The 14,364-nt window shown below is 46.5% G+C and overlaps 2 protein-coding genes across 2 annotated transcripts in view; both read right to left on the bottom strand.

Moving 5' to 3' along the window:
- FAN1 (FANCD2 and FANCI associated nuclease 1) overlaps window positions 1-10,256 on the bottom strand; it is a 29,074-nt gene extending 18,818 nt beyond the window's left edge. Inside the window, exon 1 of the mRNA XM_036277839.1 lies at window positions 10,241-10,256. The gene's annotated coding sequence lies outside the window, so the exon portion shown is untranslated. The remainder of the gene's footprint in view (window positions 1-10,240) is intronic.
- MPHOSPH10 (M-phase phosphoprotein 10) lies at window positions 207-13,655 on the bottom strand. Its single transcript, XM_036277847.1, has 11 exons — window positions 13,529-13,655; window positions 11,179-11,866; window positions 9,383-9,540; window positions 8,280-8,454; window positions 6,560-6,701; window positions 5,811-5,878; window positions 4,839-4,976; window positions 3,838-3,948; window positions 2,292-2,399; window positions 798-1,028; window positions 207-440 (listed from the first exon to the last, which is right to left on the bottom strand). Exons 1-11 carry the CDS (start codon window positions 13,615-13,617, stop codon window positions 291-293), a joined length of 2,058 nt encoding a protein of 685 aa, XP_036133740.1. The 5' UTR covers window positions 13,618-13,655; the 3' UTR covers window positions 207-290.
- Between the last annotated feature and the right edge of the window lie 709 nt (window positions 13,656-14,364).

Here is a 14,364-nt window from a genome sequence, read left to right as displayed (position 1 = left end):
ACAGTGGGTGGTGACGGGGGGCTGGCTGCTGTGCCCTCAGCCTGCAGGCCTGCGTGCCCCAGTGGCTGCCACGTGGGCTCAGGACAAGGGCCTCAGGAGCAGGTCCTGCTTCATACCCAGAAAGCAAGATGGCACGTTCCAAAGGCACTTCGGAGTTTGTGTCTTCACACTGAGGAATTCTCAAGTATCTGCCATCCAGGCCAAGAAAAGTTTTCAAAAACTTTATTTATAAAACAGAACAATGACCAAATATAAACGTATGCATTCATATTTACACTAGTTAAAATATATTACAGCTTTAATTTATTAACAGAAATGTCCTGTCTTTTCTTCTTTTTCTTTTCTGTCTTCTTTGCGTCACTGATTTGCATTTTGACTTGATCTTGCAATTTTGAAAAGAATGCCTGAGATGACTTCAAGGCTTTATCTTTACCTTCATCCTGAAATGAAAAAGAATACATGCTCATATACAAAATGTGCTTACAGGTGAAAATCCCCAGTGATGACAACATTCTAAGTGAAAACAGAAAGGACGAGGCAGAATTTTGAGAGCCCACCGGCCAGCACAGGGTGTTCTGCGTGCTCTATGCTGCTGCAGGGGTCTGCAACTTCAGGGAGAGGGAGCAGCAGAAACTGAGGACCCCTGTTCCTATGTGGATCAGAGTGTGAGGCTGCACTCCAGCCAGTCACCAGGGGCCTCTGCACTCCCAGGGGGCGGTGTCACTCCAGTGGACGGCAGTCACCTAAACCTTGCTCCTCCCCAGGCTGCCTCAGCCGGCCCCCGGCCCACAGCTCACCTTGAGCAGCGAGGCTCTGCCCGTCTTGGTCAGCTGCTTTAACTTCTCGGAAGCCACGGCTCTGCTGTATTTCCCTGCTTGGTCCGGGTTGTTCTTCTCAAGGAGTTTCCTCCGCTTTTCCTTCTCCTTTATTTTCATATGCTTCCTGTATTTCTTTTTCCTCCTTTCTCGTTTCTTGTCTGTAGCTGTTTTCTCAGCAGCGGTTTTTATATCTCCAGCTTTATTTTTTTCCTATTCAAAAAGAACCACCAACACACTAGTTAGTCTAACCTGGCAGAACTAACAGTGCCAGCGAAACAAGCCTACAGCACTGGGACCAGCATGAGCTCCGGGACGTGCTGAGGTGGCCCCGGTGCTGAGCTGCTGCTGACAGCCACTGGGCTGGCTACAGGGTCCCAGAGACAGAAGGAAATCCACCTGGTGACGCTCAGCTGCCTCTCGTCCCCTCAGCTACCAGGGCTGTCACCCACACCGGTGGCAGAAGAGAAAAGAGGGCTGTGCTCCTAGGCCAGCCGGGAAGACGGATCCTGGCAGGAGCCATGGTCACTGTGTGAGGCAGGAGCGCCATGTTCACAAGGCAGGACGGCCTGCACTTGCCACGTCCAACCCCTTTCGATATCCAATCGCTCATATTCTAGACCCTGACGCATTCCTAATAAGCATGAAAAGGATGACGGGAAATGTGGATGTTAAAAGATTGCTAGTGTGGAAAGTCCCTTGGAGCATTGGCTTAATCTAGTTTTTCACTAGAAATAAAGCTTTGAGCCTTAATTTAAAAATAATTTTAATAAGCATCAAAACAACTCCAGAAGTTCCGAACTATATGGATGGAAATAAGCTGCAAAAACTCTACATGCTTCAGGGGGAGAATACCACCAATATTCACTTGATAATGACTCCAACTTCTTGCAGGAAATTAGTCTCCATAAATTTTCCACTCTAACTCTGAATAGTTCTTCCTCCTGAAATTCTCCAAACTGTCTGCCTGCCCACTTGCAGCCAACCAGCAACTGCCAAAGGTACCTAAAGACTACTCAGAATCTCTCTCCCGCTTTCAAAAAAACATATCTTACTGAAATGCTTGCCAATCATACAATGACTTATTATTTATTTATGTTACCCAATAAACACACTCTCTTTCCTAAAAAAAAAAAAGATTGCTAGTATATGTGCAATATAAGTAATTTGTTTGGACCGAACACTGCTAGTATTCAAATGGATTATATCACCATACTGATGTTGGCTGTTTCCAAACAGCTTTTATAATATTTATAGTAATTCTCAAACCTGCACCTCATAATCACACCTGCTTATAGGAGTCTAGTACCTGGACATTATATGCACTATTACATTATTGCTTTGATTTACACTTAGAAACTGCTGATACACATTAGGATAAAAACTAGAGACTCCAGGACAATGACATGAAATGGAGATGTGGCCATAACAACTGACTCATCAACAGATAGCTCACATCTCAGCACAGCTCCTCACCTTGACTTCCTCCGGGGCCAGGAGAGCCGCGTCACTCGTGCTCACTGGGGCGACTTCCTCCATGGTTATAGCTGGCAGATTGGACACAACTTTAATCTCTGGAACAGGCTGGAAAAGAGACAGGATATTTCGCAGGGGTCAGAAGTTGTCCTCACATAAAACATGTGAATTGTGAACCTACTCATTTAAAGTCTAATACAGCCCTGGCCGGTTTGGCTCAGCGGTTAGAGCATCGGCCTGCTGTCCAGAGAGACCCGCGTTCGGTTCCTGCTAAGGGCATGTACTTCGGTTGCAGTCTGTACCCAGCCCTGGTTGGGTCGTGCTGGTGGCAGCCACTCGATGTGTCCCTTTCACGTCGATGTTTCTCTCTCTCTCTCTTTCTTCCTCTCTCTCCCTCCCGCTCTGTCTGAATAAAAAAATAAAAAATAGCCCTGGCCGGTTTGGCTCAGCGGTTAGAGCATCAGCCTGCGGTCCCCAGAGACCCGGGTTCGGTTCCCGCTAAGGGCATGTACCTTGGTTGCAGTTTGTCCCCGGCCCTGGTCGGTCGTGCGGGTGGCGGCCACTCGTGTCCCTTTCACGTCGATGTTTCTCTCTCTCTCTCTCTCTCTCTCTCTCTCTTCCTCTCTCTCCCTCCCACTCTACCTGAACAAAAAATGTCCTCGGGTGAGGATAAAAAAATAAAAATAAAATAAAAATAAAAAATAAAGTCTAATACATACAATACTTTAGGGAGATTATTTTAAATGTGAGCTGTGTGGACAGTGAGTCTCGCTAACTGAACGATGGCAGTGTTGGTGGGCTGCTCTTAAGGCACCTGAGTATTTTGGGGTCCACTCTGTCTCCACTCTCCACCGGGAGCCCCAGTTCCTACACTTCTGTACGACATTTCGACCATAGTCAAACACCGGTTCTTTCATCAGTTATGAAGCTATTTCCATCTCCCATGTTTGTGTACATTCTCAATCTTACCTACTGTTTTTTAAAAATTATTTTTATTAATTTGTTTTTGTTACAGATGTTTCTCCTTTTCAATCTTATCTACTGTTTAACAGAATGTTGATTTCTGTAAATATCACCTTGCCCTTCATTATGGGGGGAAAAAGCTCACTATAAGAAATATATGGCCCGGCCGGTGTGGCTCAGTGGTTGAGTGTCGACCCTGCACCAAGAGGTCACTAGTTCAATTCCAGTCAGGGCCAATGCCCAAGTTATGGGCTCCAACCCCAAGGGGGGCATGCAGGAGGCAGCCAATCGATGTTCTCTCTCATCGATGTTTCTATCTCTCTCCCTCTCCCTTCCTTTCTCTCTAAAACTCAATAAAGAAAAAAAATTTTTAAATAAAAGAAATATATGAAACAAGACACCAGGAAAAATGCTCACTGGAACAAGAGTCGGAATAGACTACTTGATCATTTTTCTCATTTTCCAACTATTAAAAACAATCTTTTATAAGTAAAAACCAAATAAAGAGCTGGTCTCACAAAAGCGCAGAAGGAGCTGAGATCACACCTGCTCCACTCACACGCACACTAGTCAGCCTACTCACTGGTTTAGGGATGAAGTGGAAGTTTGAGAGGGCGTCCAGCTTCAGGAAGAGAGAATCCATCATCTTCTGGATTTCCACATGCTCTGGATTTTCTTCTTCCACCGTTTTTTGCTTAGAAAATAAATTCAACAACATCAAACTAAGCAGCTGAAGACACATCGCAGAACAACACGCGAAAGGCTAATTAGGGCATCCCCGTTTCCCATCACCAAGGCTTCAGCACCCAGGAAACACCAAGGTGGGTTTGAGAGGCCGATAACACAATGTACAGCATGTATCGAGAAGAAAGTGATGAGTCCGGGGGCTGCGGCAGCCCTCGCCTCCAACAGGCAGACTTACAGCTCGACGCCCTGGTATCTACTCCTGTCAAGCACTGAGCCGCTCCCACTAGGACAGCTCATTACGAGAGGGAAAGAACAGTGCTGGCGAGGACGTGGAGAAATGGAGCCCTGTGCACTGCTGGTGAGAAAATAAGGTGGTGCAGGCACCGTGGAAACGAGTCTGGCAGTTCCTCGAAAGGTTAAACAGCGTTGCCATGTGACCTGGCCTTTCCAAGTGTAGGTATGTAAACTAAAAACAGGTATTCAAACAGCACATGTGCTCGTGTGTTCAGAACAGCACTAATCGCAATAGCCAAAAACTAGAAACAGCCTGAATGGTCTGATGACTAGATAAACAAACGGTGGTATGTACATACAGTGGAATATTATTCAGCCATAAAAAAGAGGACGAACCGACACATGCCACAGTCTTGAAAACATTACTGTAGGTAAAAGAAGTTACACACAACAGCCCACATAACCGATTCCATTTACATGAACCATTGAAAAAAGACAAATCCAAGTCTGTGGTCATCGGGAGCTGGGGAGGGAAAATGGGGAGCAGCTGCTTTACGGTTGTAGGGTTCTATCTGGGGATGAGGGAAATGTTTTTGGAACTAGACACAACATTGCATGAAATGCCCCTGAACGGCTGACTTCAGAAGGTTAAGTTGATGTCACCTGGTTGAGTTTGATGTATTCCTGCTCATAAATTTCAGCAAGGCTCAGCTTGCTCTTCTCATGGTCCAACGTTAACCGCTTCTTGTATTCATACACATCCTCTTTGGGTTTCTCTTTCCGGACTACATCATCCCAGGCCTGAAACAGGAGAGGCAGGTAGAACGTAAATTCACGAAATCTGTCGTTTCTTTCTAGGCTCACTTAAGAATCTGCCACTGAAATATCGATTATCATCCCAGAGGAGGCAAAATGTCACAAAAAGGAAGTACTTTTCAATCCTGAAATGACTATTCAAGTCACAAAGAAAAAGGATTACGAAAAGCAAAGAAGGCATCACGTAAGTATTCTTTTTTGTTTTTGTTTTAAATGTGTCTCTCTCCTGGTTACCCATTTAACTTCTCTAGTTCCCCATCACGGTTTATTTAAAAGTCAAGATTCAAGTTTGCCTGGTGTCATTTCAAATACAAAGATCTCTGCATATAGTACCCACTCTTCAGACCTTCCCATTTTAAGCATCACACACACCCCAAAGCCATCTTTGATCACACACAGCTTACACTGAAGTTCACGCTAAGTGCACAAAAGATCAATTCCTAAACAGAAGCTCTTTGCTAGGTTTTCAACAATGGAAAAAACCAGACCCCTTGTTTGTCACACCAGATTCTGTGCTAGAGCAAAGTCCTGGGTGCGACACCAGTCACCACACCTGCCACCCTCCATCAGCTTCCCCCCACACCACCCAGCAGGTCAGCGGGCATGGGCGACACTGGCAAGGGCTCTGGCTGCTCCCTGCCCCGTCACAGCACCCGTGTTTCCGGGGTGCCAGCGAAGACGCCTTCAGTGCAGGCCTGGGCTTATAAATGAACTGACACAAAACTTCTACAGAGTGTTATTCCCACTCCCAGAGAACACTCGTGTCATTTCTATAACTGTCGGTAAATTTTAAGTGAAGGTCAATGTCATTTTGCTGACCTGATCTCTTATCCTCTGCTTAATGATCTCTTCCAGTTGAAGGGTGGTTTCCTCTGTAATCACAGGTGCTAGAGGCAATAAAACGTGGACTTATTAGGTAGATATCAACTAGGCCGGCAGTTTTCCAAGGGTGGTCCTTGGGCCAGCAGCATTAATACCTGGGAACCTGTTAGAAATTGAGTTGCCCCCCCCACCTCCTGAATCAAAGTTGGGGAAGGGGACACCTATCCCCAGCCCTGCTGATATCCCCTCCAGTGTCTGAACCACAGAACCCAAGACTGTGGTAGTCCGTGCTGATGCTTTAATCCACGCACCAGGGGATTCTCCGATTCTCCCTAGCACTGAATAAAATGAAAATTCATTCTGACATCACAGGTACAAGAAAGAATCTGGTGAAATGATCAGCGGTTCTGGCTAGAGTCCACAATCCCATCACTGGACAGTGACAGCAGGCACTTTAAACAGACCACGAGCAAAACTCTGATCATGGGTCATCCCGTGGGCGCCGGCAGCGCATCAGTGACTCGGGTGGACCGAGGTTACTGTGGCTGTCGGGGCATGTCCCAGTTCTGAGAGCTACACAAGGCGCTCAGGAGTGGAAGGTCATGCTAATGGCAACTTACTTTCAAATGGTTTTCAGGGGGAAAGTACAGACAGTCACACTCCTAGCAGATACGGCAAAGTGTCAACAATGGGTAACCCAGCTGAGTGGCAGGCACTTGCAGGAGCCCGGGCATGGGCGCACGTACCCATGCGGACTGCGTGGTCGAAGTGCAGGGTCTCCTCCAGAAGGCTGTTCTCCGGCCGCTTCTGCGCTGTCACTTCCCCTTGAAGCTGCCAAGGTTTCTTTTCCAGCAACTCTTTTTCTAAAGACGCAATTTTTTCATTCATCTGAGAAACAGACCAAAAGAGTTATTACACATTTAGGAAATGAAATTAGACGTATAGTTGAGTAAAAGCAACTAATATATTTTTAAATGTTTTTTTTGTTTTTAATTGATTTTTTAGAGGGGGAGAGATAGAAATATTGATCGGTTGCCTCCTGCACGCCCCCTACTGGGGATTGAGGCCCCAACCTGGGCATGTGCCCTGATCGGGAATTGATCCGGGACCTCCCAGTCCAAGGGATGATGCTCAATCCACTGAGGTACATATATATATACACTTTCTTTTTTTAAATCCTCACTCAAGGATATCTTTCCATTTATTTTCAGACAGAGTGGGAGGGAGAGAGAGAGAGAAATATCGATGTGAGAGACATTAATTGGTTGCTTCCTGCAAGACCCTGACCCGGGCCAGGGAATGAACCGCAACCAAGGTATGTGCCCTTGACCGAAATCAAACCCACAACTCTTTGGTCCGGGGGCCAGTGCTCTAACTGCTGAGCCAAACCGGCCAGGGCACAACTAATATATCTTAATTAGCCATATAGCTGAGTAAAAGCAACTAATATATCTTAGAGTGGGGAAGAAGTGTGTTGTTCCTAAACATAATCCTGCTGTGCTCCAGCCCATTTCACTGTGTCAGTAGTGACTTCCTACTTGGTCACCTGCAGTGGGGTGAGGAGCTGCAGATGACCTCTTTTCCCCACTGAACTGAAACGCCAAGTTTGTAATTCACTAAACCGCCCCCCTCCAAACACTCGGGTATATTTCTGTGCTCTACTAGTCAACGGTCCATCTGTTCAGAAGTCACCAACAATTTCAGTTATTAGATCATTCCAAGACTAAGTCATGTTTTCACGACACCAGGATCTGACGGAGCCCGACACTCTGACTCCACACACCCGTCCACGTATCTCTAACTTCTAAGACAACGTCTGTGATGACTATAGAGCAATAAAACGCCAGCCTTCTCAGCTACCTAACTGAATTCTCTTACTTTTCCTAATAGCTTTTCAGTTCACCTGCTGGGTTTTTCCAGTATTATTTGCAAATACGAATGCTCTCATTTCAGTTTCTCTTACCCCTTATCTTTTTCTGTTGTAGCTGCAATGGCCAACGCTTCTATAGGAACGTTAAATAACGGTGGTAAGAGTGGACATTTGGTCTTATTCTTATTTTAAAGAGATGTGCCTAGAATTTGCCACTAAGCACGATGGCACTTACTGCCTAATGTATTTGCATTCTACTAGGAGTGAAAAAAATTAGAAATGGAGACTGAACTTTAGCAGATGTCTTCTGACACATATGGAGGTGACCACATGGTTTTTCTCCTTCACCTGTTACAATCAAGAATTACAAGAATAGATTTCCTAATCCTGAATCGAGAGAATGAGGCCCACTTGCGTGTGTTGGCATTATTTTCCCACTGTGCCATTTTGAATTTTTGCATCAGAGTGTGAGTGTGTGTTGTGTGTGTGTGTGTTTAAAAAATAATACAGCATTCTGCCAAGAAAAACAGGGTAGATTAGCAGTCGCAAGATCCAGTCATGTCAAACATATAACAAATTCCTTAAATCCCCATTACCTTTTCTTGTCTTTTTTCAAAAGAGGATTTAACTTCAGCATCAGACTCTTTCTGTACATTAAAGATATTTGTATCTTCAGTTTCCTCATCATCTGGCAAAGCAAAGGTCACTCTTTTCGAGGTTTCTTTATGTTGCTTATTGTCTTCAGTTTCTTCAAGGTCATCATCTTCATCCCTACAACACCAGAACACTTATCAAAGGGAAAACACCACTTCTCATTCAGAAAACAAAAAGAAACAAATTTTCTAGTAATTCAAGTTTTCTTCTGTGTACCTAATGTAAGTCAACATCCAGAACTTCTAAAGGCATTCAGTTACTAAGGAGCAACAGAAGGAATTATTTAGGTGAAATAGAACAAAGTGTCCAACATAAAGAAAATAAGTTATTGTCCGGCTGGTGTGGCTCAGTGGTTAAGCGTCAACCCATGCACCAAGAGGTCACTGGTTCAATTCCCAGTCAGGGCACATGACCAGGTTGTGGGCCAAATCCCCAGAGGGGCATGCAAGAGGTGGCCAATTGATGTTCTCTCTCATCAATGTTTCTCTCTTTCTCCCTCTCACTTTAAAATCAAGAAAGAAAAAAAAAATTGCTCTGGCCAGTTTGGCTCAGCAGTTAGAGCGTCAGCCCGCAGACCAGGGAGTCCCGGGTTCGGTTTCTGCTAAGGGCATGTTCCTTGGTTGCAGTTGGTGCCCGGCCCTGGCTAGGGTTGTATGGATGGCAACCAGTCAATGTGTCTCTCTGACATCGACGTTTCTCTCTCTCTCTTCCCTCCTCTCTCCCTCTTGTTCTATCTGAAGATAAATGCAAAAATGTCCTCAGGTGAGGACAAAAAAATATAAAGTTATCACACACAAATAACAATAGGGTATTTTTATTGGCGCAAAAAACAAACAGAGCAAAGCTCCTTGTAGTAAAGGTTTGATTGCTGCCAGCAATGTTTACCTGCAGTATGTGATCTGGAGCGACATTTTTAGTTGACTTCCTTCTGGTTATCTTGAGACTACGTGATCTTAGCGAATCTGACTTCGTAGGTGACAACTGTGAGTATACATGTGAATGGGCGGCTCCAGTCTACAGGCAAAGGATCACTCAAAATACTCACGTTTCAGAGATGCTTTCCTCTCCTCCTTCTTCAGCAACTCCTTCCTCTCCTTCATCTGAACCCAGTTCTTCATCAGGACCCCTTGCTATGTCTTCATCACTTTCAATCGGATCAAAGAAATCTTTGTATTTCAGGTTTCGGGAACTTTTTTTACCTGACTAAAACAAACAGACAGACGTTTAAAAAGTTTTCATTAAGGGCCCTGGCCGGTTTGGCTCAGCGGTTAGAGCATCGGCCTGCGGTCCAGGGAGACCCGGGTTTGGTTCCCGCTAAGGGCATGTACCTTGGTTGCAGTTTGTCCCTGGCCCTGGTTGGTCATGCAGGTGGCAGCCACTCAATGTGTCCCTTTCACATCGATGTTTCTCTCTCTCCCTCCCTCCCACTCTATCTGAACAAAAAATGGAAAAAAATGTCCTCAGGTGAGGATAAAAAAAAAAAAAAGTTTTCATTAAGAATAGGGAAGTGCATTAAATCATGGTTATGTGTGGCCCTGGCCAGTTTGGCTCAGCGGTTAGAGCGTCCGCCTGCGGTCCGGAGAGACCCGGGTTCGGTTCCCGCTAAGGGCATGTACCTCGGTTGCAGTTTGTCCCCGGCCCTGGTTGGTCATGCAGGTGGCAGCCACTCAATGTGTCCCTTTCACATCGATGTTTCTCTCTCTCCCTCCCTCCCACTCTATCTGAACAAAAAATGGAAAAAAATGTCCTCAGGTGAGGATAAAAAAAAAAAAAGTTTTCATTAAGAATAGGGAAGTGCATTAAATCATGGTTATGTGTGGCCCTGGCCAGTTTGGCTCAGCGGTTAGAGCGTCCGCCTGCGGTCCGGAGAGACCCGGGTTCGATTCCTGCTAAGGGCATGTACCTCGGTTGCAGTTTGTCCCCGGCCCTGGTTGGTCGTGCGGGTGGCAGCCACTCGATGTGTCCCTTTCACATCGATGTTTCCCTCTCTCTCTTTTCCTCTCTCTCCCTCCTACTCTGTCTGTACAAAAAATGGAAAAATGTCCTCGGGTGAGGATAAAAATAAAAAAAAAATCATGGTTATGTATGTATTGAAGTATTATATAGGGAAAAGTGGCCATCTAATAACATTACCAAAAACCCCCAAGAACTGCTGGACCAGAACAAACTGGAAGTATGGATTCTTTATAACTGCGACAGCGCACATGCTCCTATCTCTAAATCATCTAACTATGATTATTTCCAAAATATCCCTCCCTAAATAAAGTATACAAATGCCTTTCTTTCACTATTACTTATAGTGCTCAATGAAAATACACATTTGAGGAAAAATTCTGAATATCTCTAACACATGTGATTATGGTTCTTTTTTATCTTAAATCCTCACCTGAGGATGTTTTCCTATTTATCTTCAAACAGAGTGGGAGGGAGGGAGAGGGAGAGGGAGAGAGAGAGAGGGAGAGGGAGAGAGAGAGACAGAGAGAGAGAGACAGAGAGAGAAACATTGACATGAGAGGGACACATCAACTGACTGCCTCCCCTGGCAACCAAGGTACATGCCCTTGACCAGAATCGAACCTGTGACTCTTTGGTCTGTGGGCTGACAACCTAACCACTGAGCAAACCGGCCAGGGCTGAATATGGCTGTTAAACTAGAACTGTTCTGTGTTAAGGAAATGATGGCTTTGGATTAATTTTTCTGGTCAATTTCTTTTAACCGATCTAAATATTTCCCTTATGCCCTGGTGAGCTCTGAGGTATTTTAACCTCTTCTCAAGAAACAGAACAGAATCTAATTTGAGGATAGAAAAGTCCTCTTTCTCTCCTCTCCCAAAATTTTACCTTAAGTTTTTGGCTTCCAAACAGTCCTCCCTCATCTTCATCAGAATCAATATCTTCAAATAAATCAATCTCTTCCTCCTCTGCATCATCTTTCTGTTCCTCTTCTTTTTCCATGTTTTCTAAAAAGGTCTCCATGTCAGACAGTTTGAAGAATTTATCATCCACTATGGACTTTTCTCTTGGTTTCTTGGGCACTTTGCTTTGCACCTTGCTCTGCACCTTGCTCTGCTGTTCCAATTTGCTGATATCAAAGTCAAGATCAGAATCCTCATCACTGAAAGCTGGGCTTGTCCTCAGATCACATTTGCCTGACTGTTTCGTTGTCTCATCCCTCTTGGGATCATCACCACTCGTGTCTGAGACTTCCTCCTCATCCACACCTTGTTCTAGGTCCTCCTGGCCGTCAGCCTCCATCTCTTCCCCATCCTCTTCCCCATCCTGCTCTTCATTCTCTGGGAGAAGACTGATGTCTTCATCTTCAATGGTTTCACTAACTGCATCCTCAAAGTACCGTAAAACTGGCCCGTTTTGCAATTCCAGTTGTTGCCAAATCTGCTCATCATCAAAATTGTCTATCACCAGTTTCTGTAAAGGACTTCCCTGGATTCTGCCATTCTCCAGTATTTTATTGAAGTCATAAAGTACTTTTGTTAAAGAAGTGAAGTTTGATGCCAATTCATCTTGAATCCTATTAAGGGAGCAGGGGAAAAAGTTAAATGAGTTTTATCATTATAGGTAATAATTTCACAGACTCTAAAATTAAAAGACAAAAAAAAAGCCCCGTCAAATTTGAATGAAATGTCAATTTGAAGTATAGATTCTGGTCCCTAAGAGTGAACAATCTTGCTGATAAGTCACCTTCATAAATAAAAGTTTGAAATAAGTATCTGTCAACCTGCTGCAGGATTTTAGGCAGGGAATCGGTCACACATCAGTTTGCCTAGAGTTATACTGTGAACGCATCTTACATTCTCAACTCTGCTGTATCATATACTGCTCCATTCATTCAGTCAGCCAATGGTCAACGCTTGCTTTGGCAAAAGTAGACAGAATCTCTGAGGAGACCTACACATAAGGATCTGGCAGAAGAAACTGTGAGAATAAATTTCCTGATATGGAAATGAGTTGGGTGAATCTGAGGAACAGAAAGGTCAGCATGGCTCGGGTGTGGTTAGAGAGGTCAGTGTCAGCAAGGTTCAGAGTTAAGCATTTGCCATTTTAAGTGTAAAGAGAAGCCACCCGAAGGTTTTCAGCAGAGGAGCAAAATGATGTAATTTATATTTTGGAAAGATGGCCTATGGAGGAAAAGGAATGAAAATGAGATCAGAGCACTGGATACAGTAAGTAGCTGACGGTAGACTAGGGTGTGGGGATAGAACCGACAGGATTTGCTAAAGAGCCCTGGCCAGTTTGGCTCAGCAGTTAGAGCATCGGCCTGCGGTCCAGACAGACCCGGGTTCGGTTCCCGCTAAGGGCATGTACCTCGGCTGCAGTTTGTCCCTGGCCCTGGTTGGTCGTGTGGGTGGCAGCCACTCGATGTGTCCCTCTCTCTCCCTCTCTTCCTCTCTCTCCCTCCCACTCTATCTGAACAAAAAATAGAAAAATGTCCTCGGGTGAGGATAAAAAAAAAAAAAGAATGCGATGTAGACTTGAGGGGCAGGAAAACAAAAAGAAGTGGCTTAGTTATGTGTCTGAATGACTAAAGGCAGAGGTGCCATTTACCGAGACAGAGGAGGCGGGCGGTGGGGCACAGGAAAGAATGTCAGACTACAGGGGAGCAGGCAGAACCTACAGTTCATTGTGAGCATATTAGACCTGAGATGGAGAGTACGTGGCTGTCAGTGCTGCGAGCCTGGAACTCGAGGAGAGGTGGGTCTGAAATGTAAATCCGAGGGCCACACAGTCACAGATCGTATTTTAAGTCCTTCAACCAAATACAAAGAGCTTATGCTGGGAAGGGAGAGGAGGGACCGTCCTAATTCTCCAGAAGCTCAGTCAAGGAGGTGGAGGGGGGACAACGACAAGTTAATACTTTCGATAAAGTCTGGGTGCTCCGGAGGTGAAAGGGGGAAAGAAACCAACCTAGCGCCGGGCGGGTGGGTGGAGGGGTGCGGTGTGCACAGGACTCAGAGGCTCTGGGCGCTAATACCTGACCCCGGTGTGATTTCAACAGCACAAGACTGTACAGCTTTTATTTTTAAAAAAATTTTTTGATAGGTTAAAGGAGCGTAAACTACCTGAAACTTGGGGAAAAAAGATCTACGCTTCCCTGGGCCTCCCCCCGACTCCAGAAACGGACGGGCCCGCAGCCCGCGCCCACGCGAGCCCCGGGCGGACCCCGCGCACTTACGTGAGGAAGCGCTCGGGCCGGCCGGTGTTTTTCCCAGCCTCGTCCAGGCACCGCTTCAGGGTCCGCTGGCGCCAGACCCGCTGGGCCATGGCTGTTTAAAATCCCGCACCCGGCGCCGCATGCAAAGGAAAGGGGTGCGCGGAAGTGCGTCACAAACATGCGCCAGCGGAACCTGGAGCGCAGAGGAAAAGGTTCCCCGGCACACAAGTTAGGGACCCACCTCCAGCCCGAGCCAAGGGCAGCGCGGGAACCTTCCCTGCGCTTGCTCAGGGGGCGGGGCGGGGCACGGATAACAGCCATTGGTCAGCTCCAGCGCCCTTGAACAGTCTCCAAATATTGTTTTGCATTCCTGAGAGTCCCTCGGTGGGCGACGCCTCCTCCTTTAAAATGTGTGCTTGAGATGCACTAGGAAACTTCCGTACGTTGTATCGTAAACAAGGGCCAGTAAGCCTGGCCGGGTGGCTCAGGGGTTGAGCATGGATCCCTGCACCAAGAGGAGCTGGCCTGCCCCGGATGCGCCCTTCGCGGTGTATGCCCCACCCCCAGCTCTCGCCCCGCCCCCTCAGCCCCCAGCTCCGCCTCTGGCCACATTGCTCCACCCCTTGTCCCCAGCCCCTCCTCCAGTCATGTTACCCCGCCCCTTCACCCCCAGCCCCGCCTCCGGCTATGTTATTCCGCCCCTTGGCCCCAGCCCCGCCTCCAGCCACGTTACCCCGCCCCTTCGACCTCAGCTGCGTCTCCAGCCACGTTGCCCCGCCCCTTGGCCCCAGACCCGCCTCCAGCCACGTTGCCCCGCCCCTTGGCCCCAGACCCGCCTCCAGCCACGTTGCCCCGCC

This window comes from Molossus molossus, unplaced genomic scaffold (genome assembly GCF_014108415.1).
Source record: "Molossus molossus isolate mMolMol1 unplaced genomic scaffold, mMolMol1.p scaffold_m16_p_24, whole genome shotgun sequence".
Taxonomy (NCBI): domain Eukaryota; kingdom Metazoa; phylum Chordata; class Mammalia; order Chiroptera; family Molossidae; genus Molossus; species Molossus molossus.
The sequence above is the reverse complement of the archived record's forward strand: the minus strand, read 5'-3'. Positions and strand labels throughout refer to the sequence as shown.